The 27,886-nt window shown below is 37.9% G+C and overlaps 1 protein-coding gene and 1 pseudogene across 4 annotated transcripts in view; one reads left to right on the top strand and one right to left on the bottom strand.

Annotated features, from left to right (window-relative positions):
* Window positions 1–27,886, top strand: part of LOC149084792 (xaa-Pro aminopeptidase 1-like) — a 537,471-nt gene that overhangs the window by 497,701 nt on the left and 11,884 nt on the right. For all 4 annotated transcript variants that reach the window (XM_089232535.1, XM_089232536.1, XM_089232537.1 and 1 more), the window contains 3 exons: window positions 4,063–4,134; window positions 12,922–12,998; window positions 13,880–13,978. In XM_089232535.1, the coding sequence (XP_089088661.1) occupies window positions 4,063–4,134; window positions 12,922–12,998; window positions 13,880–13,978 (248 nt within the window). The remainder of the gene's footprint in view (window positions 1–4,062; window positions 4,135–12,921; window positions 12,999–13,879; window positions 13,979–27,886) is intronic.
* Window positions 240–1,724, bottom strand: LOC149084793 (uncharacterized; annotated as a pseudogene).

Raw genomic sequence — 27,886 nt, 5'->3', positions numbered from 1 at the left:
CGAGTCATATCATAATGATAATTATAAACCATATTATAATCACCTTAATAGCTTTAAAATGTTTTATAATACTCACTAAAAGTTGCTGTACTTCATTCAAAGATGGTAGAGGTGTATATAAATTTCAGTAAAGTAGCATGTTATTGTGGCACAATGTTCATACCCTTCATACACAAAGAAGGAATGATATAGTCTTTATCATGGAACTACTAGAATGAATGATGTGCAAATAAAAAAATTTATCCTGACAATACTTGATCGAAACTCAACTTCTCCAATAAACATATAACAATCTTTAGATCCCAGTTTAAGATGCACTTTCTGTGGATCATAGATGAATTTACTTGAATGAGTTTTGAGTTTTGATGAGAAATTTTATATATCAATGTTATATCTGAATCAGCTGGCTCATTGAAAAAACTTTCTTTGCACACTACTTCATTACAAAATATGAAGCATTCACCACCAATACCTTTAACTATTAAATTTATTGAAACTATACGTTTATCCTTAAGTTGAAAAATGTTGTCACAGTTGTTGGATGTCGAAATTTTTATGCCATTCATGTCTACAGCAGAATACAGTTCTCCAGAACATAGCGATGAGTTGTATAAACCTTTTGGATTGATCCATTTTATAGTTTTGACATTTTTTTTGTGCAAAATTATGTTTTCTGATATTCTTCGACACAGCTGAGCCAAAGGATTGGAATTTGTGCGCAACAAACGTTTAAGCATACCTAGACAATTTTCAAATGGGTAACAGCTGAAGCTATCCAAGTTGCCAAACTGCCTAACGCAATTGGGGGGATGTAAAAGATTATGAACATTGTAAGATATGCTTTTAAGCCCATACAACATTCCCATGTCCTCCACAAATGCCGCTGTGGTGGTCGAGTGGTTATAGTGCCGGACTCGTGATGCGAGGATCCGGGTTCGAACCCCACAGTGGTGGTCGGCTGAAGTTGGTTTTCTGTGGTTCCCAACTTCAAGGCGCAAATGCGAGCCGATCTCCCTGTTAAAAAGTCTCGCCACAGAGAGCAACAGTCCTACAACGGTAAATCATTCAACCATAACACTTCACTCATAGTTTGTAAAACTTGTGGCAGATGACAGCACTACACATAACAAGCATTACACAGAAACACACTTTACGTCAGGTTGCACTACACGTACACGCACATTCCCGCATGTACCGATTCGTTGGGGGGTTCCGCGGGGGGGGGGGGGGTGCATGTGTGGTGTAGCAGTAGTAGGTAGGGGCTCGGGGATCCATGATGTTCTTAAGTCAGCCACCTCGTTGGGCAATTTGCCTGTTGTGGCGTTGTATTTGTATTTGTATTTGTATAAATGATTTCAGCATATTTTCAGCATATACAATGTATTCTTCATGGACACATAAATCTGAATTCCTTAGAATGCTGATTGCAACATGCAAACATAAGATCTGTAAAGCTTTGGTGGCAATATATGCTTTAGGACTACTGGACCGGTGTACAATAGAAATAGACGAAATTCTGTTGCTTTCCAACGATCCACAAACTTTAAAGATCAAGCTTTGCGACCGAACTCTGTTGGAACATTTAGGGAAATCATAGCTAACTTTTTGGAAATTTGAAGTATTAGGGACTGTGAAAGCCTCGTGCAATTCAAAGGTGCACGATCCCCAGTCTTCATCCAGTACAGTAGTAACTTTTTTATCGCCCCCAAATCAACGAGATGCATCACATCCAAAGGAAATTGGGAGTCCATTCCAACACCCAATGATGCCCACAAAGATGTTCCTGTATGATGCTGAGGCTGTTTTTTTAATGAAAAATCTTCATCTGTCCTCAAAGGACCATCTATTTCTAAAATTTTAACATGTCTGTCAACTGCTGTTCCTTTCTGCACACAGTTTCCGCATCCATAGTATGCATTATGTTGTTTTGTGCACTTCACAAAAGACCGTGCTGACGAATCACAGCATATATTCTTTATTGATACAGTATATTTCACACCATCTCTAATGAAGCCATTTCGTAGAAGATATTGGGCTTCTTCTACAAATTCCTCCAAAAATTCATTTACAGATGATTGTTTTATTGAACCACAATAACATGCTACAAGAAACGGCTTTGCCTCTTCTACCTCAACCATCGCAAGAATTGGCCAAAACTGCATGGGCGAACTTTTGTACAATGGTAAACCATCAAAATTTATTCTGAGGTTGATGTTTGTCGCATGTAATTTACAGAGATCTAAACTATTTAAGTTTGAGGCAATTCCGAAATACGAAAATTGACCTTCACCCATGGGCACAATATTGGTTGATCTGCAGGTTTTTAATAATCTCCAGGATCTCCAATAATTCGCTCATGGCAGAATGTGTAATTTTGTTTTTTGTAGCCCAGACACGTAATTCAGATTGGAATTCACTATTGGGTGGTAATTTATTTTTATCGCAATCAAGCTCTTCAAATTCACTCAATTCAGTTGCAGAAGAGCAAATAGGAAGCTCATCAACTGAGGACGATGAGAAACAAGCATGATCGTCAAGAGAAGAATCATCACTCAAACTGGAAGATGCTGAATTGCCATCAAGTTCATTATCTCTAATAGCTGCATCAGCAGAGCATCTACTATCAAAAGCTTTCAGCTCAATGACTGATGATTTTTCTCTATATGACACTTGATTTTGTGAATCCTTGTTTGGCCCTGAAGAAGCACTAATGCTACAAGTGGCCGAAGCTTCATTTATGGTCACCGCTATTTCAGCTTTTCTCTTCATGGAATTAAAATGAGAGTCCATTTTTCTTTTAACATATTTATAACAACTTATATGCTCAGATTTACCTGCCATGATAACAGCAACAATTGATACAATTACAAGTAGACGCCAAGAACGAAGAACGGTAACAAAGAGCCAGACAAACGAAACTAAAACAATGGGCAATTCCCCTCTAGCTACAACTTTGCCGGTAACTTATTCGTTGCCAGATGCGGTTAACGGCCTATTCTTAAGGATAGGATAACTTTTTTTTAGGTAGACAGTTTCCAAGGAAAAACTATATATTTAAATCACTAATCTTTAAATTACTTTTAAATATGGAATTGTTATTGAAATGTTTATCATATATTCGTTTAAAAAAAACAGCGCAAAAATCACCTGCTTTCGCGGCTTGCAACTAACGCTATGCATGCTGTACATTTCCCTCTTTCAAAATGGTGGTTTTCGTTGTTGACAGGGAAGCCGGGAGAGGGGAAACGGAATACTGTTCATGGTCGTTCTAAATGGCAATTTCGATGTTATAATGTGCAAAATTTTGGATTGTTTTAACAGAGACTAATAATCGTGTAAGATATTTTCCCTCAAAACGAAATGGTATAAAAATGAGCTTAAAACCATTTTAGAGAGGAAAAATATATCTTTTGACATTTATTGAGTAAATACCTTTTTACTATACCGTTCGACGTCGGGCGCATAAAATTTTCCGACCTCTTTCCGACGGTCGGTATTCACTCGACGTACCGGGGTCGCATCGACGTCGATCCAACGCATGACGATACCGTTGTGCTACTGGGGAATACTTTTTAATTTTGATTTTGATTTCCCTAGGAAAATTTTTACGGAAGAGGAGAGTAGGGGGGGGGGGGTGTTTAATTTTCAATTAAGTTTCAGTTATACGATTTTTTATTTATACGACGCTTTGACCCGCTGTTTCAGCGGTGTGATTTAAACATCGTTTATAAGACGCGTCGTATAAATGAGGTTTTTTTGTATGGGACCTGAGCCCCCCCCCCTTAACATTTTCAATAACTTTATGCCTATGAGCGCAAGTTCTTATAATCGTTTCATTTGCATATTTCCACCAAAGTCGCTCGTACCAGTTTCTTGAGTTGTTTTATTTTTTTCATGTCTTAAAAAAAATTCCTGTGACCTAGTGATGCTAACCCTGCAAAACCGTTTTTTATTTCAGTTATTTTTCTGGGTTTTATTCATTTTTAAAGTTTCTACAGACTTTTTGCCCATTTTGTATTTTCATTTCATCAATAACATTTGCATATCTGTTTGAAAATGCAGGTCCTACTGAAATTCACTGGAAACCAAATTATGATGATCCAGGTTTGCAAGAAGGCATGATATTGTCTATAGGTATATTTTCATTAAAGCTTTATTTCTCAAATAAATATTTTTCAATAAAATACTAAAATTCATTTTTATTTCATTTTGTGTGTATGTAAATCTGTATTGTACTTAAAATTCAATTGAGTATTTTCTATAAAAAAGAAAAAAATACCCATATGATAGGCCTAATTGGTATCTATCTCACTTGATAGCCTAAGTTATTTCAAGGTACCAAATTCTTGGTCTTTTTTTTATCCCTATCCTTTCCCTAATTCATTTCCATATCAACCAGTTGTTGAAACTTTTGTATTCAGTTTCTTCTTTTTCTTGATTTGGTGCTGCACTTTGATTGCTTTATCTCACTTTATCGTAACCTGTTCTGGGAAGCTTTCCCTGACATGGAAAGATGTGGACAAATCTAGGCTTCCCTGAAGACAACCTTCACACATTAGACAAACTTAAGGGTAGGTTTGGGCAATGCGAATGTTACCTCAGTCAGTGCTCAAAATTTCCAATGTTGAGGTTATAAAACAAAATACAAGTTGCAACAAACTCCATGCAACCCCAGATTTCTACTCCTACTACATGCAAGTCAGCAGACAGCAAAAGGAATACACGTGAAAATAATTTTCCACAATAAAGCATTTATTCCCATCATTTAAACATTTTACGATTAACATTTAATTCATTCAACACAACATATTTTATATTTTAAAATCTCATTAACACTTCATAAAAATCAGATTTCAACTCTAATCCAAGTAAGTTCACAACAAAGTATCAAAGTCTCTCTTACAAAGCTACAAGTTTATGTCATATTCAGACATTTGCTATTGTCCTTTCCAGTCAATAGCATTCAGTTTTTACCAGAGTTCTAAATCACTTCTCTCTGGCGGACTTGAGAATTCTTGACATAATTTTTCTTAGTCAATAGGACGATGATTATTCGGATGACATCAATGCATTCTCTGACGTATAAGTTGTTCAGCGACAGTATCACTGGTTAGCCCCAACAGAAGTTATCAACAAATGAGGAACACCAAGTTCAATGAAGATGTTAAGCTATGCATAGTTTCCTTCAAACAGCATCGGGAGGTGAACATGGGAGTTATGGAATTAGCAGGAATTGCACCAAGACATCACCATAGGAATCAAGAGCAAGTTATAGACAAAAGCATCGTTGATCGTCAACGTACTCTGCCATTGAAAGAAAATCACACAGGGATTTAGAATTAATAGAAGTCTGGACCTGCTGGAGACAAACAAGTGTATGGACATGGGTTGGTTTAACAATTACATTATATTGGATAAGTGTTACCAGCCAAATGAATTGTACCAATGTACTTAGTTAAGTTACAAACCAAGATGGAATGCAAAAGATGCAATATGTTATCATGCTCTAATCACATAATCACAAGCAATATTTACACACTCAAAAACAAACTCTGTTTGCATGGACTGTGAGAATATTTCATCTCATAGAGAAAAACCAATAAGTCACAAGAAATAATTTAGTGGCTATTTGCATGTGGATTCGATAAACAATTTTAGTTACAACTATTCAAATGGCAACAATACAGGATGCACTGGCTAGGTTTATTCTATGGTGTGGCGATTATCACATAACCAGAAAGATGCCATGCCAGGTTATTAGCTATTTTAATCAAACTTAAAATTATTACATAGTAAAACGTTAAGAGTAAGTGTCATTTAAACATATCGAAGCAGTCCTTTTATTGACAGTTTTTTCCCAATAACTATTTTTGAACACCATCTGCATGATGCAATCTCATTTGCATGTGCATACACTATACAGTCCAATATACAAAACAGGCCTATTGTAAGGTATCAAACACATCACAATTCAACAACTAAATATGAGATATATTCAGAGAAATGAATTAAAAGATGAGACACCAGCATGGGTGGAGATGGGGGGGGGGCATAAGCCAAGATTAGTGACACTGTCTGCTAAAATATGACTTGTATTGTTTTATTGTATTTTATGAGCCATTTCTGTAGTGAATCATGAGCTGAACGATAATTCTTAACTATTTTATTATGGACTAATATTTAAAATTCATTCCGGGCATGTTGTCATTCCCTTGAGCTGTTGCCACCTTGGTACAAAATAATATTGCTTATTTTCTGGTGTTGCCAGATACATAACAATTCTCCCACGCTAAATTAAGAGATGATTAATGATACACAACCAAAAGTTATACAAAAGAATCAACATTTGGTAATGAACAGTCACAAGTTCAATCTTTGAACTGGTTTTCTGGAGCATGTTCAGTTGAGTAGTCTGAGCTGGAGAAAAGATAGTTCTTGTTGATCGAGGAGTTGCATTTGAAGTTTGCTCTGTTTCAGTAGAAGCATCTGCGACTGTGCTGTTGAGCCATATGTCACGGTACCAATTATGTAATGGTGGTTTTATGACGATTTCACGGCACCAATGTTAAAGAGGTATTTTGTCACCACTCTCTTTTATATGAAATTAGATTTGGCTTGAGTTGAAAGGCACCAGTTATGTTGTTCTTAAAATTTACAGAGTACCATTTAAGTTGTGACAGATCCAAAGAAAGAAAAACCTAAGTCCTACTTTTTATGTTATTTGGCCTAGGGATCACAATAGTGGGTATACAATTTTTGCATTGTTGCCGCGCTGTGACAACCCTTTGTGACGGTGAGTAATTCCCCTGATCAATATGCAACAGAAAACTTATAACTTCAAAGGTTAAATCATACACAAAGAAACGAATATGTCAGCACACACATATTTAAGTTTCTTAAAATTATTTAATTTTCACACTCTCATATTGTTAATCTCAAACTTATCTCAATTTCGAACAAATATATCAATTCTTAAATTTCAATAGTGTGTTTCAACTATGAGCAAAATAAAAATGAAAACAAACAAACGAAAAATTTCAATTGAGCCTTTTCCTAATCAGATATATTCACAAAACTAGACACATTTAAAAGCTAAACAAAAAAAGTCAACAGTGACGAATCCCCTTTTTTTAACTTATCGAAATCAAAAGCTGATATTTGGATGCCTAAAGACTATATATATTTCAACATTTCGACCCTAAAATTTGCAGACCAGCCCGAAACAAAAGGGTAAAGGAAATTCTACTCACGGACACAGTTTCCCACGCAGGTCACATCTTTGAAGACCGGATCTCTGAGATGAACTGTTCATCTCAATTGAATGCCTAGTGCAGTCGATGGAGAATTGCTCGACAAGGGTTCCCTAGTCTCCAATTCATCCTCGACGACATGTTCACTTGGGTTAATATGGACGTGGACAAACACCAACCTTGGCACAGACTTCAAGTGATGACTGCTGAGCTCCTCCATCTGGCATGATGGCGATAGCCAGATTACTCTCGCTAGTTTAGTCACTCTGGAAAAGCGGGCACGTTGACACTCATCTGGGTGGTTGTAGTGAGTAGCTCGGCTCGGTGTTTGCCTTTTCGCAGATTTTCGTCATTAGCTCAACTCATTTTTTTCGTTACAATTTGTGGCAGTTCAAAATTAGAGGAAGTTTGTGTGATTAGGGACCATGAGTTTCGATGGGGGGGGGGAATTTTCTTCATGAGGGACCATACTTTCTTGTGCAACTGATCCTGTTGAACTGCCTACCTCCAAAAATCTTTCCGGATGTAAATATCAAATCAAGCGATAGACGGGGCTTGTGAAAGCGCACACTCTGATTTGTCGCGCAAACTACGTCACCTGAACTCTCTCCCAATTATATCACGAGGGGCTAACCAAAAGTAAAACATTGAAATCAAAAGAAAAACATTCCTCTCTTTTGATACGTGGTCGTCCCGAGAAAATGAAAGAGTGCAAACATCAAAATTCAACAACACCATTTTTATTATAAGATTTCCAGATAAAGATTTAAGATTATAAGATTTATAAGATTTTCTTTGTTTTGAGATTCTCTCCCAACAATAATTCTGCTGTTGTCTTTCCACATGAAAGAGGTGTAGCTCTGTACAGAAACAGTAGTTTACATAATTTTTCGTGAAGTGTTCCTCGTTCAAATTCCATGCATTTCAGTTTTGTCTTCAGGGTTTGGCAATAACGTTCTGCTTGTCCATTTGTTGAGGGATGACCAAGAGCTATCATTCGTTGTCAAATGCCATTTCGTTTGCAGAAGTCCATGAATTCTTGTGATTTAAAAATTGAAGCATTGTCACTAACGAGAATTTCTGGCAGTCCATGTCAACTGAATATTTCTCGCAGGCAATGAATTGTAATAGCAGAATCTCAAGTTTTCTTTATGTAGTAGATTTCTGGCCACTTAGACTTTGCATCTATGACAAGTAAGAAAAAATGTCCCATGAAGGGTCCCGCATAGTCCATGCGAACACGTTGCCAATTTCTTGTTGAACTTTCCCAATTGTGCACTGGAACTTTCTGGGGGGTTTTCTTGAAGTCACAACAGTTCTTGCAACTTTTCACAAGACTTTCTATGTCAGAGTCAATATTCTTTGAGTAATACATAACTAAGCCTAAAAATTGTCTCAATTCGTCAACATTTTTTGGTCTGGGTGCTTCTTGAATAGCTTGAATCTTAGCTGGAGATTTGTTCAGTCTTTTAGAAGTTATCACATGTCCAAGGTATTCTACACTTTTTCAAAAAATTTACAATTGTTGATATTTACATGCAAATTATATTTTCGTAATTTATCTAGAACATTCAGCAAGTGTGTTGTGCATTCCTCATAAGTCTTGCCTTGTATAATTAAATCATTAAAATATGCAGAGTTACTCCACCTAAATCTTGAACAAACTGAAAGAATGAAATTCGTTCGGTGCCGTTTTAATACCAAAAAACAATCTTTTTGCCAAATAAGTACCTCGATGTGTAGAGATTGTTTGAACATTTGCACTGTCTTCATCGACTGCTAAATGCAAATATGCTTTATCGATGTCCAAGGTGCAGAAATATGATCCACCACGTAGCTTTTTGAATATGTCTTCAATGTTGGGTGTCTGGCATCATCAAGTTATCCAGTTCTTTTTCACCTTTTTCACACAAAGCATATGGTACTGGCCGTGGTTTAACAAACACTGGTTTGGCATCTTTCTGCAATTTCAGGGAGCGTGTATAATCTGGAATCTTGTCCACTATTTGTTCAAAAACGTCAGAGTATTCATTGACAATACTAGGAACAGATCTTTTTACAGCACACGCAGGCATATGCTTGACACTTGTGGAATCATGAATGCCATTTATGTTGGTATCCAATTTACGCATCCAATTTTGACCAAGGATAGGTAGGTTCTCTCTTGAAATTGACAAGGTATAATTCTTCTTCACTGGATTTAGCATTGTAGCATAGTCACTTTGACGTATCCAATGAGTTTGAAAATTTCACCTGTATAACTTCAGAAAAATATATTTGTTTTCAGGATTGGAAGATTTAGGTTTAAGCGCCTGTAGTCACTTATGTTCATGATGCTCACATGACTACCAGTCACATTCGAAACAACAGTTTTTCCCATTTAATTGAATGACTGCAAATATTCTATCGTCTTTTTCAGCAGTTTTAGTGCATATATCAACAATTTGGCTTACTTGAAAGTGATCTGGATTTTCCACATATTGAACACTATTTCCTTCAGATCTGATTTTATTTTTCTGTTTCAGAAGCTCTGTAATACATACTCTACTGATATGACCTTTTTTGAAGCAAATCTGGCATGAGAGCTTGTGTTTCACTCGACAGTTTTGAGTCTGGTGGTTGGTTTTTCCGCAATGGAGATGCATTTTCTAACCCAATGTCTCTCAAATTGAGATTTCCCTTTCGACTTGCCGATCTGTCATGTCGATTTCCGTCGCGAATTCCTAGTGTTATTACATTGCGCAATTTTATTCATGCTGGAACTGTAATTACTCTTGTAGAGTTCTTTATTTTTGATTTTCGAAGCTTCAATCTCTAATGCTACTTTGAGTGTTTCGTTGAATGTCAGTTCAGCTTGTTGTAGAATCCTTTCTTAGATTTTGGCATCCTGTAATCCTCGTATAAATTGAGCACATAGCATGAGGTTGATTCATAGGCGGAGATTGACTTGGAAGTCTGGGGGGGGGGGAAGGCCATTATTGCTGGGGGGCACAATGATGATGATGTCAGCTCATATATACATATATACATTAGATCAGTCGACTCCACCTTTGACGCTGGGGGGGGGGGGGCTTAATGTAGCGATATAATTCAAAATCGGCTCACCTGGGTGTTGTGTGCGGCAAAAAAACTTGAGTTGCTCCATCAGGATGTTTACCCTTTTGCAGAGATGGTCTTTCAAGATTTTTAGCAGGTCATCGTACATCTTCGATGAAGTGAGATCTGGTGAAGTGAGACTGGACAGCAGGTGATAGTACTTAGATTCGAGACAGTTGATTAACACCATTTTCTTGGCTTTGGCAATGTCTGCTGTTGAATCCATGAGTTCTTCGAGCTGGAAGTAGTTTTCGAGTCTTTTGTACATATTCACCAAAACTTTCGTTGGCTTCGTTGTAGCATTCAAACAAGATAAATTGTGACTGGAGAAGCGTTTTGACATTGACGGCGGTTGAAGGTGCTGGAGGAGTTTCATTTAGATTCGAGATGAAATTACTTATAACGGTTACTATATCGTCGATGTTTGCCATTTCCGATTTCTTTCACTCGTCGCCAACTTTATTGTATTTTATGAGACGTTTCTGTAGTGAATCACGAGTTGAATGATAATTCTTAACTATTTTATTGCAGACTAATATTTACAACTCATTCCCGGCATGTTGTCATTCCCTTGAACTGTTGCCACCTTTGTACAACATAATACTGCTCATTTTCTGGTGTTGCTAGATACATAACAATTGTAATGAAATTGTTTTATTAACAAGGGAAAAAGTGTTAGAATATTATGTTAATGAACAAACAATTGATTTATTTATTTTTGTTTTTGGTATCTGGCGCAGCAGATTACTAATCATGTATTTAGATTCAGAGTTCTGAACAACAAAAAATTTTGTCTCCCAATAAAGTCTTTAAATCTCTATTAAATATGTGTCTTAGTTCAACTGAATATTCTGGTTATACTTATTTACCAATTTTATGCTCACACACATCATTAGTAGGAAAGATAAACTGAAGAGCCAAAAAAACTGGTACAGGCATGCGTATGCAAATAAAGAGATATGGAACCAATCAGAGTACGGCGCTGCGATCGGCAACGCCTATATAACACAACAAGTGTCTGGCATAGTTGTTAGATCGGTTACTCCTGCTACAATGGCAGGTTATCGAGATTTAAGTGAGTTTGAACGTGGTGTTATAGTCGGCGCACGAGAGATGGGACATAGCATCTCCGAGGTAGCTATGAAATTTGGATTTTCACGTACGACCATTTCACGAGCGTACCGTGAATATCGGGAATCCGGTAAAAAATTAAATCTACGACATCGCTGCGGCCGGGAAAATATAATGTAAGAACGGGACTGACGAGAATCATTAAACATGACAGACGTGCAACCCTTCCGCAAATTGCTGCAGATTTCAATGCTGGGCCATCAACAAGTGTCAGCGTGCGAACCATTCAACGAAACATCATCGATATTGGCTTTCGGAGCTTAAGGCCCACTCGTGTACCCTTGATGACTGCATGACACAAAGCTTTACGCCTCGCCTGGGCCCGACAACACCGACATTGTACTGTTGAGGACTGGAAACACGTTGCCTGGTCTGACGAGTCTCGGTTCCAATTGTTGATGGTTCGAGCTGATGGACGTGTACGGGTATGGAGACAACCTCATGAATCCATGGATCCAAAATGTCAACAGGGGACTGTTCAAGCTGGTGAAGGCTCTGTGATGGTATGGGGCGTGTGCAGTTGGTGTGATATGGGGCCCCTGATACATCTAGATATGACTCTGACAGGTGACAGGTACGTAAGCATCCTGTCTGATCACCTGCACCCATTCATGTCCATTATGCATTCCGACGGACTTGGACAATTTCAGCAGGACAATGCTACACCCCACACGTCCAGAATTGCTACAATGTGGCTCCAGGAATACTCTTCTGACTTTAGACACTTCCGCTGGCCACCAAAATCCCCAGACATGAACATTATTGAACATATCTGGGATGTCTTGCAACGTGCTGTTCAGAAGAGATCTCCACCCCCTCTTACTCCTACAGATTTATGGACAGCTCTGCAGGATTCATGGTGTCAATTACCTCCAGCACTACTTCAGACATTAGTCGAGTCCATGCCACATCGTGTTGCGCCACTTCTGCATGTTCGCGGGGACCCTACACGATATTAGGCAGGTGAACCAGTTTTTTTGGCTCTTCAATGTATATCAACAGATCCAAAATAACCAAAGTTGGTTGTTTAGCTTTAAGGTCCCTATGCTCATTCAGGTATTCATGAGAAATGTGCTTTCTAGATCCCCTGACCCACACCACACCATTCTTTATTTTTTGTCATTTGCTCTAAACTGTTATGTTGACTGATAATAATGGTGGAATGAAAAGAATAAATCCTCAACTCTTCTTTAAAAAAAAAGCAAAATGATGGGAGAAGAAATGTGGAAATTTTGGAAAACGACACATTGAATTTGTATATATTCAAACAATAGTTGGCATTATAATCAGTTGGCACTAAAATATTTGTTTTTACATTATGATATGGAAGATTTTTGTTCACTGAAAATTTGTGGGGGGTAAGCAAGGTTTGCATAGGGGTGTTACAGCAGGATTAGACTGTATAGTACATGATGCATGATAAATTAGACTTTATTTATTTCAGAACCTGGATACTATGAAAGTGGTCGATTTGGAATCAGAATTGAGAATTTGGTTATCATAAAGAAAGCCGAAACCAAAGTAAGAAAAGTAAAATATACATTGTATTATCATATACACCGGCTTGAAAAACCTGCATGGATTGGATTTTTTAGCAGTAGCTTTTCAATAATGAAGGAAAGTAGCTTTGCACTGGTACATCTTAACACTAGAAGGATCATGCTGGTCATTTTGACCATTTTTGATTTTCTCTTTTGATTTTCATAATGAACCAGATTGTTTAGGATTTTGAAGTTTCACATCATTTCCTAAAAATGCATAAATATTACACTGTCCCATTATATTTAAAAAAAATATTTTTAGTTATACCTAGAAGGACCATCACCAATCAGTTTGACTGGTAACGCTATAGACACTTTCATAGACATTCCAACACCTTCTATAGCAGAAAGCCTCCGTGTGAAGCTCGTAACATCACTGAAGTCTTCCATTTCACCTATAGTTATTGGATATACTGCAAAAAAAGGTAAAGGTTCCGCATACCTTGGGCTGCTGTATGAAATGAATGACTTCAGTGACATCAAAGCTTTGCTCGGAGGCTTTCTGCTATAGAAGGTGTTGGCCGTGCACAGTAAATATTCATAGAATCATGGCATCAAATTTCTACTAATGTAGATATGCTCACTTCGGGCAATTGAAAGCATCCTTAATGATTGGCTAATTATAAAATAAAAATACTAGTATGGCCAAAAATGTAGTGATGCAAATCATTGAATCTTATCTGAAAGCTAGTAGAAATTTGAGCCTGTGATGATTGTTTTTCTTCATTGATACTTGCTGAAATACTGAAGCAAACTAATATTACCTTGGTAAGTATTTCATTTGCTTTTGAGAGTTATCTATATGCTTTTGGTTATATAGGATGCTTAGCTATTTATATTTATACTTCTTTCATATTGCAGTATAATTTCCAAGATTGTGGATTTCTGACATTTGAACCACTTACTCTAGTTCCCATTCAGACGAAATTGTTGGATACAACATTGTTAACAGTTGAAGAGGTACAAGAAAACATCCTTACCAAATTTAATTTTTTAAGTAGCAAAATTAAATTTCAATTTAGTTTTAAACTTCTACAATAATTTTACATTTTATATGTGTTATCATTAAACAGAGTTTATTCTTTTTAATGAAAAATATTTTGCAGTTGCATATATTCATACATGAAAGGATTCACTGCATATATTCATACATGAAAGGATTCACTGCATATATTCATACATGAAAGGATTCACTGCATATATTCATACATGAAAGGATTCACTGCATATATTCATACATGAAAGGATTCACTGCATATATTCATACATGAAAGGATTCACTGCATATATTCATACATGAAAGGATTCACTGCATATATTCATACATGAAAGGATTCACTGCATATATTCATACATGAAAGGATTCACTGCATATATTCATACATGAAAGGATTCACTGCATATATTCATATACAGTGGTACCTTGGCTAACAAACCACTCAGCTTACAATTTTTTTAGCTAGTGAAGAGTTTTTTGTGCTTTTTCTGCTTCTGCTGATGAAAATTTTAGTTTATATGGATGCATGCACTAACATAACAGCCACGTCAAAAGTTGAATCTTTGCTCCAATTATCATCAGAATTACTGTGTCTCAAACAGTAGTGTATTTACAGGGGGGTTAAGCTGACTATAGCCCAGGGAGGCAAATTCGGAGGGAGTTGAATTTTTTGGAGTATAGAAAGAGAGGAGAGAAAACTTTTTTTTTAAGTTCACGTTTCGTATGAAATGACACATGGCAATGTGTCATTTCTATCGTAAATAATATTTAATTATTAAACCATATTGTTTATTTTTTTTTTCCCACACAGACTGTCATTCAAGTAAAAAAATATATGATTGTCTAACCTTCCTATTTACATTGTTATTCACTGCTTTCCAAAATAGTATTGCCACGAGTAGAGGTGGGAGGGTGAGTAGGCATCTAGTGATGCAAAGCAGCAGCACTCGTTTTAGATTACTCAAGATGTTGGAAAAAAGACATAGTTCAGCCGACATAGAAAGAGGGGGAGGTTTTTTTTTTGGAGGGCTATCTATGGAGGGTGTTGGTACAGTGATCAGGAAGAAAAATTGGGAAATTGCATTGTCGGTGGACAGATTTATTGCTTGCTTTACTGTGTGCTTCTACTTCATTGGTACTTTTCTACGGAATTTTGCAGATTTCCACATTTTACACATCTCTCTAATCACATTTCAAAGGTGAGGGACTTCTCACTTCTCTTTCCCTCAGAAAAAGATACCCTCAATATAAGCTCTTGCTGTTGCATGCAATGGAGGTCCATCATTTCGTCTATGGTCAACTCCTGGCCAAGCGGAATTTATATAAAAAACAAGCACACATACGCGTGATTACAATGCAACATCTGGTTTCGTATAGTAGTCACACAATTTTTCCAGTGAGGCACGCTGACCAGACATTGTAGGGGAGAATATTAGAAGTGAAAAATCATTAGCTTAGTTATGAAAACGTGACAATAAATAAACAAAGTGCAAAATTTTTGCTTGTAATGCGAATTATCACTCGTTAATCGAATCAATGTTTTTTCAAAATTGTTGCTCGTTATGTGATTGCTCGCTAACCGAACCACTCGTTAACCAAAGTTCCACTGTATATGCTTTTGTAATTAAATTTCTAACATAATTATAACTAATTAAACCTCTCAGAAAAAAAAAAGTTGTAGATAAGATGCAGTGGTTTATCCACACTAAAGCCGCTTCGAAGTTATAACTCGTCGTGCAGCTCTTTGATCCATTAAGAAATTCATATACAAATACAGGGCCACAACAGGCAAAATGCCCAACGAGGTGGCTGAGAAAAAGATGGCCATAAGAAGTATGGATGTCATATATTACTAAAATGCAGCAACCCAATTAAAAATGCAATCACAAAAACTATAAACAATATATATATCTATATCTATATATATATATATATGTGTATATATATATGATAAAAATATTATACCATGCCATAAATATTTGTGGTTATCTTATATATATATATTCTAACTATGGATAGCTTCTCGATGTACCCCAACATATTTATCGTATTTCTTTTTAAACGTGTCAATTGTGTTAGAATTTACTTACCCCCAGGGGCAAGCTATTCCATTTATCAACTACACTATTAGAGAAAAATTCCCTGCGACACACACCATAACCTAGAACTGTCCCTTACCAATCGATCCGAGAAGTTTTGTTTTTTTATTTCAACGTAATTTTTTCTAAACGTATAATCCACAGACTATACGCAGCAGAATAGGGTAGGATAATTGGGACTTCCATGGAAATATGGAAATAAAGTAGGGGACCTCACATATCCAAAACAAACAGCGACAAATCCATTTCGAATAAGAGAAATTTCGGATATGTGTCCTCGTATATTTGAAATGAGGTTTTTTGAAGCTGAAGAAATATATCATTAAATGTATGTTACAGTAAATGCGTTGAATTGGTAAAGCATATCGGTAATGCATAATCACCAATCGTCTCGGTAAGTTTGATAAATTTCGCAACATCTTTCACTCTTACCGGCGATTATGCATAATCTGTTTAGACCCTGTATGCACAAACGTACAGGGTTGCTTCTTTTCGCTTTAGATATTCTTTTTTTAACCTCAGGGGTGGTAAGCCCAAACTTCAAGAATTGTGCATTATTGTTGAAATTAAAACCGAAGTCCCTGAGGTTAAAAAAAAAAATCTACAGAGAGAAAAAACCAACCCCTTCCCAGTGCCGTCTTAACGCATGGGCCCACCCGGGTGCGGCCCGGAGGCCTCAAGAGTAGAGGGGGGCCTCACAAAAATGAGATCTAGTTAAAATTTTCTAGAATTTACTAGGTTGGGCCTCGGAAAAACCACTTGGCCCAGGGGCCCATGATGCTCTTAAGACAGCTCTGCCCCTTTCCCAGGGCCGTGGCGTGCTTTCTCGGGAGCAGTCTTTTCTTGGAGTCTCCTTGAAATAGTTATGCTCAGAAAAAGGAGGAGTTACAAGTGCCCTTCCCACTCGGCTCGGGGCACCACCCAAGTTGCCTTAGAATAGTTAGGGAGCTTGCCTAAGTTGCAGGGCCCGGTGCTGTAGCTGGTGTATACCTGCCCTTCTGTTAGTACTGGGTTAGAAAGGGATAATTTCAAATGAAGTTTATGAGTTTTATAAATATGAAAGAAAAATCATACAGAAATATCACTTTAATATAACCACTTTTATTAGCAGCTTAGCCCGTGCATAATGCGTGCACTACACGAATTTTATCATAAAATTCAATTAAAATAAGTTCGAAGAAGATAGATCCTTTGTGATGAGTACCCTGCATAAATGTGTGACGTTTTGCTTTTTTAATGTTTTTAAATCTGTTAATTAAATAAAACAAGTTGGGCTTTTATTCTTGTTTACAAGTTGAATAGCAGTAATTCCATTCTAGGAAGAAAGCTTTTCCAACTTCTTCATCCCTTAATATCCAACCAAGAGGGGGTGGGTTGATGGGGACAATCACCACACCAAGAGGCTGATAATATGGCAGAATAAATCTGTCCTGTATTTTACGGGACAGTAATGACTAGCAAAAATATCCACCTCTGACACGATTCGCGAATGGGTGGGGGACGCTGACTACTGTTTTTGCACCGAGCGCCACTTGGTGTAAGACCGGCCCTGATATCTGTCACAGTTTTTTGCTATATTCCCATTTTGGAAAACCGTCAGTCGATTGTGAAACACTATACATTCAAGTAATGCAAGCATTTAAATCACACTAGTGCACAAACCACTGGTGGGGAATTAAATTTATCAGTTTTTTCATCTATCTGTAGAGGCCTGCGAGCTGGAGGTTGAGCAACCCTCTCCCCCATTATATTGCAATTATTATAGATCATAATAGGATACGAATACAAGACAGAAAAATAAAATTGATAGACACAACTAGACACTATATGGTACCATTTTTTTTCTTTTGTTTTTTTATGATTTATTAGTAATGCCATGGAGGGGTGGAAGAGGGGGGCTAAAAAGTTAGACTGAAATGGGAAGGGGTGGCAAAATGTGTATAGTCTACAGGTGGCAAAAACATAAATATGGTTCTGCTCTCAAGTCAGATTAACTTATTTCCACCACAAAATCATTTTCTAGATGTATCTTCACTTCTCTTTCTGAAAGTTTTTGAATCGTTTCATGTAAAATGAAAGATGCAGCTAATAGAAAATGCATTGAAAATGAAGAAGCTAATGTTTTTTTTCAAAGCTCACATTCTTTCAGAGCAATTTTTTTCAGCATCAAACCAAACAGTCTGGGCATTCTAGGACTAGGAGCTTATCTTTAGTAGCATCAGACAAAGAAATAGGCTGACCAAATCACAGATGGATATAGGGACACCCATGAACTCAACTGGGTTGTGTCAATACCAGCTTAGTAGACTTGTGGTGACACTGTTGGCAAGTGTATGTATATGTTGACAATGCTATTATTGTGTATGTGTCAACATATTCTCTTATCACTCTTCCTCTATAGGGAAGAAGGCATTTGTCTGTCTTAGAGTCAAGCTGCTATTTCTACTTTTTTGTATATATTCATTCTTTAAATCTACATGTATTTCTATTGATCGTGTAAAACCTGAATTTTTTGTTTAATTCTGTGGAATTTAAAGAATCTAATTTTTGTAAATCATCTGTATGTAATGCCCCAGCCTCACCACAGGGCTTGGTCATGAGGTCCAGACGGCGAGTTCATTTTGTAACAGCTTATCAAGCTTAAGATCCTTCAGACTCGTGGGGGGGGTAGTACTGTGGTGGCACTATTGGCAAGTGTGCATATATGGTGCTGCAGTCGTTAACAGAAAGTGCATGCTTCTGGGGAGGAAGAAAAGAAATCCGTTGTCATTCCGCTTGCACTCAACAAGGTTGTACCTTCTTTCATATGAATAAATTTCTCTTTGTTTATTTTATGCTGTCTTGCGTAACTAAAGTTGGTGACCCGGCAACTAACAATGTCCAATCCAACCAAGCAACCAACGATGTCTAATCCATCCAAGCAACCAACGATGTCTAATCCATCCAAGCAACCAACGATGTCTAATCCATCCAAGCAACCAACGATGTCTAATCCATCCAAGCAACCAACGATGTCTAATCCATCCAAGCAACCAACGATGTCTAATCCATCCAAGCAACCAACGATGTCTAATCCAATGGAGCAACCAGTGATGTCTAATCCATCCAAGCAACCAACGATGTCTAATCCATCCAAGCAACCAACGATGTCTAATCCATCCAAGCAACCAACGATGTCTAATCCATCCAAGCAACCAACGATGTCTAATCCAATGGAGCAACCAGTGATGTCCAATCCAACCTAGCAACCAATGGAAATGTTTCAGATTGCTGTCAAAGCCTCTCTCCTCTGTTTTAGGCCAAACAACCACATCTATGGTTCAAACAATTGGGTTCTCAGTTCCTGGCGATTGGAATCACTGCTGATGCCACTAAATACCACACAGCCTTTGCAGCCATGGATACAAGGGTTTTGGCACATGTGAGTGACCTCGTTATGAATTCACCAGCAGAATATATATACGATGCACTAAAAAGATGCCTCCAAGCTGAATTTGCGGAACCAGATGAACGACGCTTGCAGCGTTTCATGTATGAAGTCTAAATGGCCGATCATCAACCTTCTGCATTACTCCAAGAAATGCAGGATCTATCCACACATGCACACAGTGGCCGCCTCAGCTAGGAATTACTTCAAAGTCTATGGATACAATGCTTACCATATCAAGTTCAAGCAATCCTCTCCACAAGTTTAGGAACTTGAAAAAGTTATCGGAGATTGATGACAAGATCATCAGAGTCAGCAGAAATACAGAAGTATAGAATATTTCACCAAATCTCGACCACTCACAGCAACTTGACGTGCAACAGCTGACAGCAAAAATAGAGACATTGACATTGCAAGTCAACGCGCTTCGACGATCTTGAGAATGATGCGGAAACCCACAATGTCCACACAATCTAAACGGCCACGAAGATGCAAACTCCACGAGGTTTTGAAACAATCTCTTCTGGTATCACCATGAATTCTGATCCTATGCCTGTAAGTGTATGCAACCATGTAGTTTCTATTCGGGAAATGACCAAACTGATAACTGATGGCGATGAGGGAGTCGGTTCCACACAGCAGTCACCTTTGCATTGCAGGCCTGCTAAGCAAGCTTTTATTTCTCATCGACAGTGGTGTGGACATTTGCATAATACCCCTTCTGTCCCTGATAGAAAGAAACCACAGTGGTCACTACTCATGCTTACCACTTCAAACGGTTCTACAATAAAAACATATGGAAAGAAAATAATTAAAGTAAGTCTTGGATTAAGAAAAGGTTTTCGTGGGTCTTCAGCATTGCTGATGTGTCTCGGCCAATAATTGGTGCCAATTTTTTCAAAAGATTCCAACTCATAGTGGATTTAGGAAAGAGAGTTTTGGTTGACAATGGGGGTGAAGGGTCAACAACTGGAGCAACTTTTTCTTCAACTGTGTTGCCTGCATTGACAGTGATGTGTGGACATGAAATTTTCCACAATCTATTACAGGAACATAAAGAGCTCACAGAAAACACGTCAAGTTCAGTGCAAGAAACTCATGAAACTGTGCATCACATCGAAACAACAGGAGTACCGGTTTACGCGAGATCCTGTCGATTAGGCCCAGAGATGGTGCAAGCTGCCAAAGCCAAGTTTGATAAAATGATTAGCATGGGTATATGTCGCCCTTGAAATAGTCAGTGGTCCAGTCCCTTCCACATGGTAAAAATTTTGACGGGTTGACAGGCCATTTTATAAAAACTTTAAACTGGTAGGGCACTAGAAAAAAAGGGCACTCGAAGCAGAGTAAGCTCCAGTGTGTTCATGCAAATGACATAGCAGGCGAAAATTTCAAATTTTAATAAAATTATTAATTAATAATTTTATTAGTTATTAAACTCATTAATTAATTATTACTCTCTGTGTTAATACATAACATATGCAAAACAGGGAAGGTGGGAATGTATGAATTTGAAAAAAAGCATAGCAAAAAATCTATCAAAAATTATGTACATTGGGGATAATGACACATTGTGTTAGCATTGATTCAAAACAATATAAAAAACGTATGCGAGGTAGAATATTATTGCATGTACAAAAGGATGCAAGGTGAAATTGTATAGCACATACAGAACAGGAGTGTATAACATTTGCAAAAATAGACACATGAAGGTACGCAAAATATGCATTAAATACAGGCGAAAACAAGCATGTGTGCGGCATGATCGGAGAGGGTTGCATGGTGCTGGCATTGATTCAAAACAGTATAAAAAAACATGCAAGGTAGAAAATTATTGCAAGTACAAAAGGAAGCAAGATGACCTTGTGTAGCACATGCAGAAAAATTATATCGTCTTTCAAAAAAGAGATTTATCTCTTTACGACAAAAACAACTAAAAACCTGACTTAAAACAACCAGAGTTAATTTTAATCATTATCTAGATCAGTGGTTCCCAACCTTTTTTTGCCCATGGCCCCCTTTCAACAATTTCTCATTCCTGTGGCCCCCCTTACGAACATGAATAATTTTCTACTCCCCCCTTCCCCCCCCCCCCCCCCGTTTTCCCATTACAAGATAATTATTCAAAAATTGCCTGAAGTATAAATATTTTTGAATTTAATTTGATTAATTTTTAATTTATGAAAATAACGAAAAAGCAGAATAACCATAATAGAATACAGTAAAAATAGAATAAATTCCTTGGGGTCACAAAGTGTCTGTATCATTGTAATGTTACTTTTTGTGAAGTTTATTGTTTTGTGTTTTTCTCAGTTTGATTTACATGTTTTATGTGTTGTGTCAGTCCAATTAAAAAAAAAAATATTTTTAATCAATGTAAACGGCACAATGTCATCAAGTTACTGTACTGGATGAAATTTTTATTATTTCCAAATTAGTTTTTTTTGTGTAAAAGATTATGGTTTCATTGAGAAATGTCAGTTGTAGTAATGATAAAAATTGCAAAAAGTGGTAGCAAGCAGTTTTGTTAATTTTATTCCCTTCTTGCGGATAAAAGTAGTAAAGAAGGAGTCGCCATACAAATGAATCACAATTGAGAAGTTCAACCTTCCACATTGTTTTCAACAATAATACATGTATCAAGGATATAGGTTCACGTTGTAGCCCTACTATGAATTTAAAAAAATGAACTAAAATACGTGTGAAAACTTTTTAAATATTTGTTTGAACCATTCATTCCAGAGAAATCATGTACCCAGTGGCAAAACTGTTCGTGTGAACATAATAATGATTCATTATCAGGATTTCCAGCCCATCGGAAAATATAAATAATCAGATTTTCAAAGAAAAAAATTATCAGTTTGTTGACTTCAATTTCGATACAGTGAAAATCTGATATTTCATTGGATGACAAGCTACCTTCAAGTGGCTTTTTGGTTCATAATGTGACCGCTCTCTCGCAGACGAATGAAGCAACATGCGTGTTGGCTTAAACACAACACAATGTTTCACATAACAGTTCGTACTATATTTAATATACAGGGTGCATAGGTAACGGAGCATATGGCATTTTACTGGTGAACCATTGGTCCTAGAGGCATACTTCTAGTTGGAAAAAGTACCCGAATAATGTGTAGTACTCAGATATTTGATTCATGTCACCAGGGGTTACATAGTTATTAAAATAAAAATGTTAACTTTTTATGCGGACACCCTGTGCCCCAAAACCCAATTTGAAAGTTGTTTCCTGGTCTCCAACAGAAAAAATCAATGTGTCTAAGTTCAAATTTTCACTGAGATATTCGAAGAAAGTTGGAAAAAAACAACATTAAATGAGGGGAAACCATTTTACCCGCATTGAATGCTGTTTTTCCCAAATTTCCTCAATTTTTCGAATTCGCATATCTCGGTGAATATTGCATTTAGAAACGTGAAATTATTCTAGTTGGCATCGGGAAAGACAGAGCAACAACTTCTTAATTGGGTTCTTTGGCACACGGGGGCGGTATAAAAAGTTTTTTATTTTTATTTTATAGCTATACAACCCTTTACAATATGAATGACATATCTGAGTTGGACACGTGATTTTGATACTTTTTCTAGTTGGGTATGACTCTAAGACTAATGGCTCGCCAGTAAAGTGTTAAAGTGTCATACGCCCTGTTACCCATGCAGCCTCCAAATACACGTAAAATACACTGCTGGCCACCCAAATTGCAACACCAAGAAAGACAAGAGATATCGCAACAATATTTATTTTTTAGATAATATGTTGACCAAGCATCAAATGATTAAATTTATAGACTTCTGTGAAGTGTGGTTCCTGCCAAAATCAGTAGCCAGAGTAGCCGCCATTGTTGGAGATCACCGCTGCCACACGCCTCGGCATTGATTCAAAGAGACTTTGGATGTGTTCTTGGGGTACAGCAGACCAAGCAGCTTCCACGCGTTGCCAAAGTTGATCTGGTGTGGCAGCTGGGGATGTAATCTGGGTCAATCGTTGAGCAACCATGGACCACATGTTTTCTATCGGCGAAAGATCCGGAGAGCAAGCTGGCCAGGGAAGCAATTCAATCTGGCGATTGACGAAGAACCTTTGGACAATGCGTGCCACGTGTGGTCGCGCATTATCCTGTTGAAATATGGCTGTGGGCAAGCCCTGAAGGTAAGGAAAGACAACTGGCTCCAACACCTCGGAGATGTAGCGCTGGCTTTTTAAAGTACCGGCAATGCGTACTAGAGGAGTGCGAGAGTGATATCCAATACCGCCCCATACCATAATACCCGGTGCAGGACCAGTGTGGCGGTGCATAATGCAGCTGTTCAGCATCCTCTCTCCACGGTGTCTCCAGACTCGAATCCAACCATCGTGGTGTTGCAGACAGAAGCGTGACTCGTCAGTAAAGACAATTTCATTCCATTGGGCCGTCCACATCCTTCATTCATCGCACCATTGGCGACGGAGACGTCTGTGGTTCTGCGTCAAGGGTAGACGAAGCAATGGACGTCTTGCGGACAGACCACTCTGCTGTAAACGGCGCCGAATGGTACGCGCAGACACTGGATGATGCGGTACAGCCTGAATGTGCTGTGCTATGGTTCGTGATGTGGCTGAGCGATCCGTCACTGCCATACGCACAATACGCCTGCCATCACGTGAAGTGGTGCACTGAGGTGGATGCGATCAAACACGTCGGTCCGTCGTACCCTCCTGCATCCAATGATCACATATCCGCATTACAGTTGTTTGGTTTCGTCCAACACGACTACCGATTTCCCTGAAAGATAATCCACAATCTCGGTAGGCCACTATCCTTCCTCTGTCGAACTCGGATACTTGATCAAAAGATGATCGCTGTTTTCTATGAGGCATAATTGATCGTTTTTTTGAAAAAAACCACAAGAAAAACACAATTGCCGTACTTCAAATCGTCGAAATCTCCAAGCCTTAAATACCGCTTTGAAGTGGCGCCACAGGCGCGCGTGATGTGCGTCTGCGCTGAAATTCTAATCATTTGCATATCTCACCTCCGCTAATGCATGTTGTAAATTTCATATTATTTGCATGCTTCCTTCAGGGTGTTGCATTTACGGTGGCCAGCAGTGTAATAGTTTGAGACGAAATACAGTCAACTCTCATTTTAACAAATACCATTATAAAACGGGGAAAATATTGTTTTAACGAAAATCCCTCGGATACGTTTGCATAGGAACAATATAAAAATCTGGAATTCCTTTGTAACGAAATTTCGTTATTACGAAGTGATTTCTCCTGTCTCTTGGAGTTCCGGTCTAATAGGGTTTGACCAAAGTGTAATATTAATAAAGGGTCCTTAATATGCTTTGGGTTTGACTGTATTTCCCCCCAAAAAAATCTGACATTTTTGCAGTAAAGTAGATCAACTTCGGCAATTTGATCTGAAAACAGTACTTTTTATAATGATTATGCCCTTTTTACTTTTATAAATTTAGGTTGGGCGTAAATGCCACAAAATTCCACTTGTGCGCAAGGGTATTCATGCCTCACTCTCAGTTTTACGAAAAAATTTCACATTTATGAGATGTTTGACTACGAGCACAATTAATCTATATATATATACAGCTTTCAATATTAAAATGTTTCATTTATACGAAGCACAATTTCAATTATTTGACATTTTCATTTTGATTGGAACTCCAAATCTTTGGCATTTAGACATCATTTCCAACTATCAAATCCAAGCAGTTTTTGCAGATTAGAAAACGCGTCGCTGAATTGGTTTCGCATGCGTATTATCAACACTAAAACCCATAAATTTTAGGTTGACAGATACAAAGAGACGCATTGAGTGGGCTATGGACATTTCAAGGTGAAGACTTATGTGAGAATTTATTGCACTTTTTTTAGAAATCAGCAGATGCAGTGAGTCTCTAATCAACGGATTTAAATTGTTTTAAATGTAGTCATACGCCTTTTTAGAATTTTTTTTCTAATGTCCACAACATTGTTCTTGCAGGATAGGAAAATTTCATTGAAATTATTTAGGATGCTGCAGGCCATTGTAGGGCAGTTAAAAGGAAGCATTACAGTATCCATTAAAAAAACTTTAAAGATGTGGTGTTAACTTAGAGGAAGTCCCAATACAGGTCCCAATACTCAAGCTTACCTGCCACCCGAGTGTGAAGCCTCATGTGCTGCCCCTACTGGCGACCCTGCCAGAAGGCTGATAGGGCTTCGGTGAAGGGCACCTGGAGATAAACCTGATTTTTTTTTTCAGAAGAAAGCAGCACATCATTATTTACCGTGCAAAATGTGCGTGACCATACGTCCTGCTTTTGAAGTATAAAATTTTTTGTCTTTGTTTTTCCTTGAAAGAGCACTTATTTTTGTGAGTCATCATCACTTATCCTGTAAAGATGATATTTAACGGGGTAATTTTTATTAAGAAAATTTTTTCAAAGGTGTTTCTGGTATTCCAGGGGCCGGACAAGTGAAAAACCAAAATTTTCCTTTGCCTTCATTTGACTATTGTGTATCAAATTCTGAGTGAGGGTATGGGCCCCTAGGCTGGGACCTTTTGCAGGCCCCCTCCCAGTCAGATTTCTCACGGCTTTTTCTATAGTTAATTTATAGCCTGAAAAATCCAAAAAATTATGAGAATTATCCCGGTCTCTTGCGGGGGCCATGGGTGAGGGAACCAAAATGCACACATGGCCCTTGTAGTAGAGTACAGGGGTGGCGCTTGGCCATGCGACCTATTGCGGCCACACGGGGGCGCTTAAGAGGATGCCAAATCCGGGGTGAATGGGTAAAAAAATTCCATTGGCCAAAAAAAACCAAACTATCGGTCTGGAGGGGCTCAAAATCTGAAATGAAGGGCCGAAAAAAATGTTTTGTTAGGAATTGTTTGGATAAATTGTGAGGGAGGGGTGACCTTCTAAGGGTAGGGCTGACAGGGCTCCAGCTTGAGGCCCGGGACTAAATCCTTATAACTTTTCTTTTTTCACTCTATAAATTAACTGTAGAAGGGGCCCCATGGAAAATCAGGCATGGGCCCCCACGAAAGATTCCCTGACGCAGGAGGTAGGGGCTATGGAGGGAGCAATAGGTAGGAGGCGCAAAAAATAAGTCCCACACAGGTACAGATTTTGTCTCGAGCTGCCCAGATAGCTTACATTCTTTGGTATTACAATCAGAGGCCTTGTCTATTTTCTCAACGTTGCGGTTGTTGAGGTATAGTATGACTCAAAAGCGTGATGTCGTGAATTTTTACTGTGTTAAATTTTGTTGTCTTAAGTAAAGTCTACGCTGCCGCCCCTTACAACCTGCCGCCCGAGTGCGCCACACCCCTTACACCCTCGCTTAAGCCGCCCCTGTCCCAATACATTATCACAGCAATGTAGTTTTAAAAAATTAAATTTCGCGGGTATTTTTCCTCATGTATGATTTGGTCTCTTGGAGTTCGTTATAACTGAATTCGACTTGATTTCTTTTCAGCAGAGGCAATGTATTGGCACCCCCTTTCAAAATTCATAAAAAATACCCCAGAGCAATCATTCTCTATTCGATTTTTATAAATATATTCCCCATCAGACCACTCAGTGCTGGCTGAAGATGGCTTTATTCTAAACTAGATGGCTATCCGTTTGTAATTGCATGGTGGGTTGATTTGAGCGATGGGTTTTTTTATAAGCTTTCATTTTTCACCCATCTACTTCTTGGATTACATTTACTACCAGCACTCAGAAGAATGTCAATGAATGGTCAACAAATCTTTGTCTGTGTTCTTTATGGCAGCCCTCTTTGAATGAAAAGTCTGAACACACACAATTTTTTGTCTTTACAGTTATTCGTTTAAACCTCTTTTTTAACCTCATTTCGTTTAAACCTCTTCTATAGTTTGTGTCAGGGCCTACTATCACCCTGAAGTCATAAAACCACCGAGGTTACATGAACCATTTTTTTTATTTCCTTCCTCATGTTAATGTTACTTGAATGGGGAAAAATTACGAAAAAGATATTCTATGCATTTTGTTTGAAATTAAATTTTTTTAGTCAGAGTGACTAAAAAAATTTAATGTCACAAATTTATTCGTGGCCCCCCCCCCTTTTGCAAGATTTTCATCCGTGGCCCCCCTGAAATATCCTAGGGGCCCCCGGTTGAGAACCACTGATCTAGATGACCATACGTCTCGTATTTCCCAGAAAATTCCTGTATTTTCACTTGATTTAATAATAGACTTCTTGTATACAGGAAATTTTTTTGAAAAGGACAAACAACTAGCAACTTGATGGGTATTTTTTCCATCCAAATGGCCAAGAAAAAGGCCTGATCTAGTTGAAAAATAACTAAGTTGTCAACACT

The sequence above is a fragment of the Pholcus phalangioides genome, unplaced genomic scaffold (assembly GCF_987345545.1).
Source record: "Pholcus phalangioides strain wild (caught in Gottingen) unplaced genomic scaffold, Ppha-v1.0 ptg000007l_1, whole genome shotgun sequence".
NCBI lineage: Eukaryota > Metazoa > Arthropoda > Arachnida > Araneae > Pholcidae > Pholcus > Pholcus phalangioides.
Note: the sequence above shows the minus strand (reverse complement) of the source record. Positions and strands in the feature narration are given on the sequence as shown.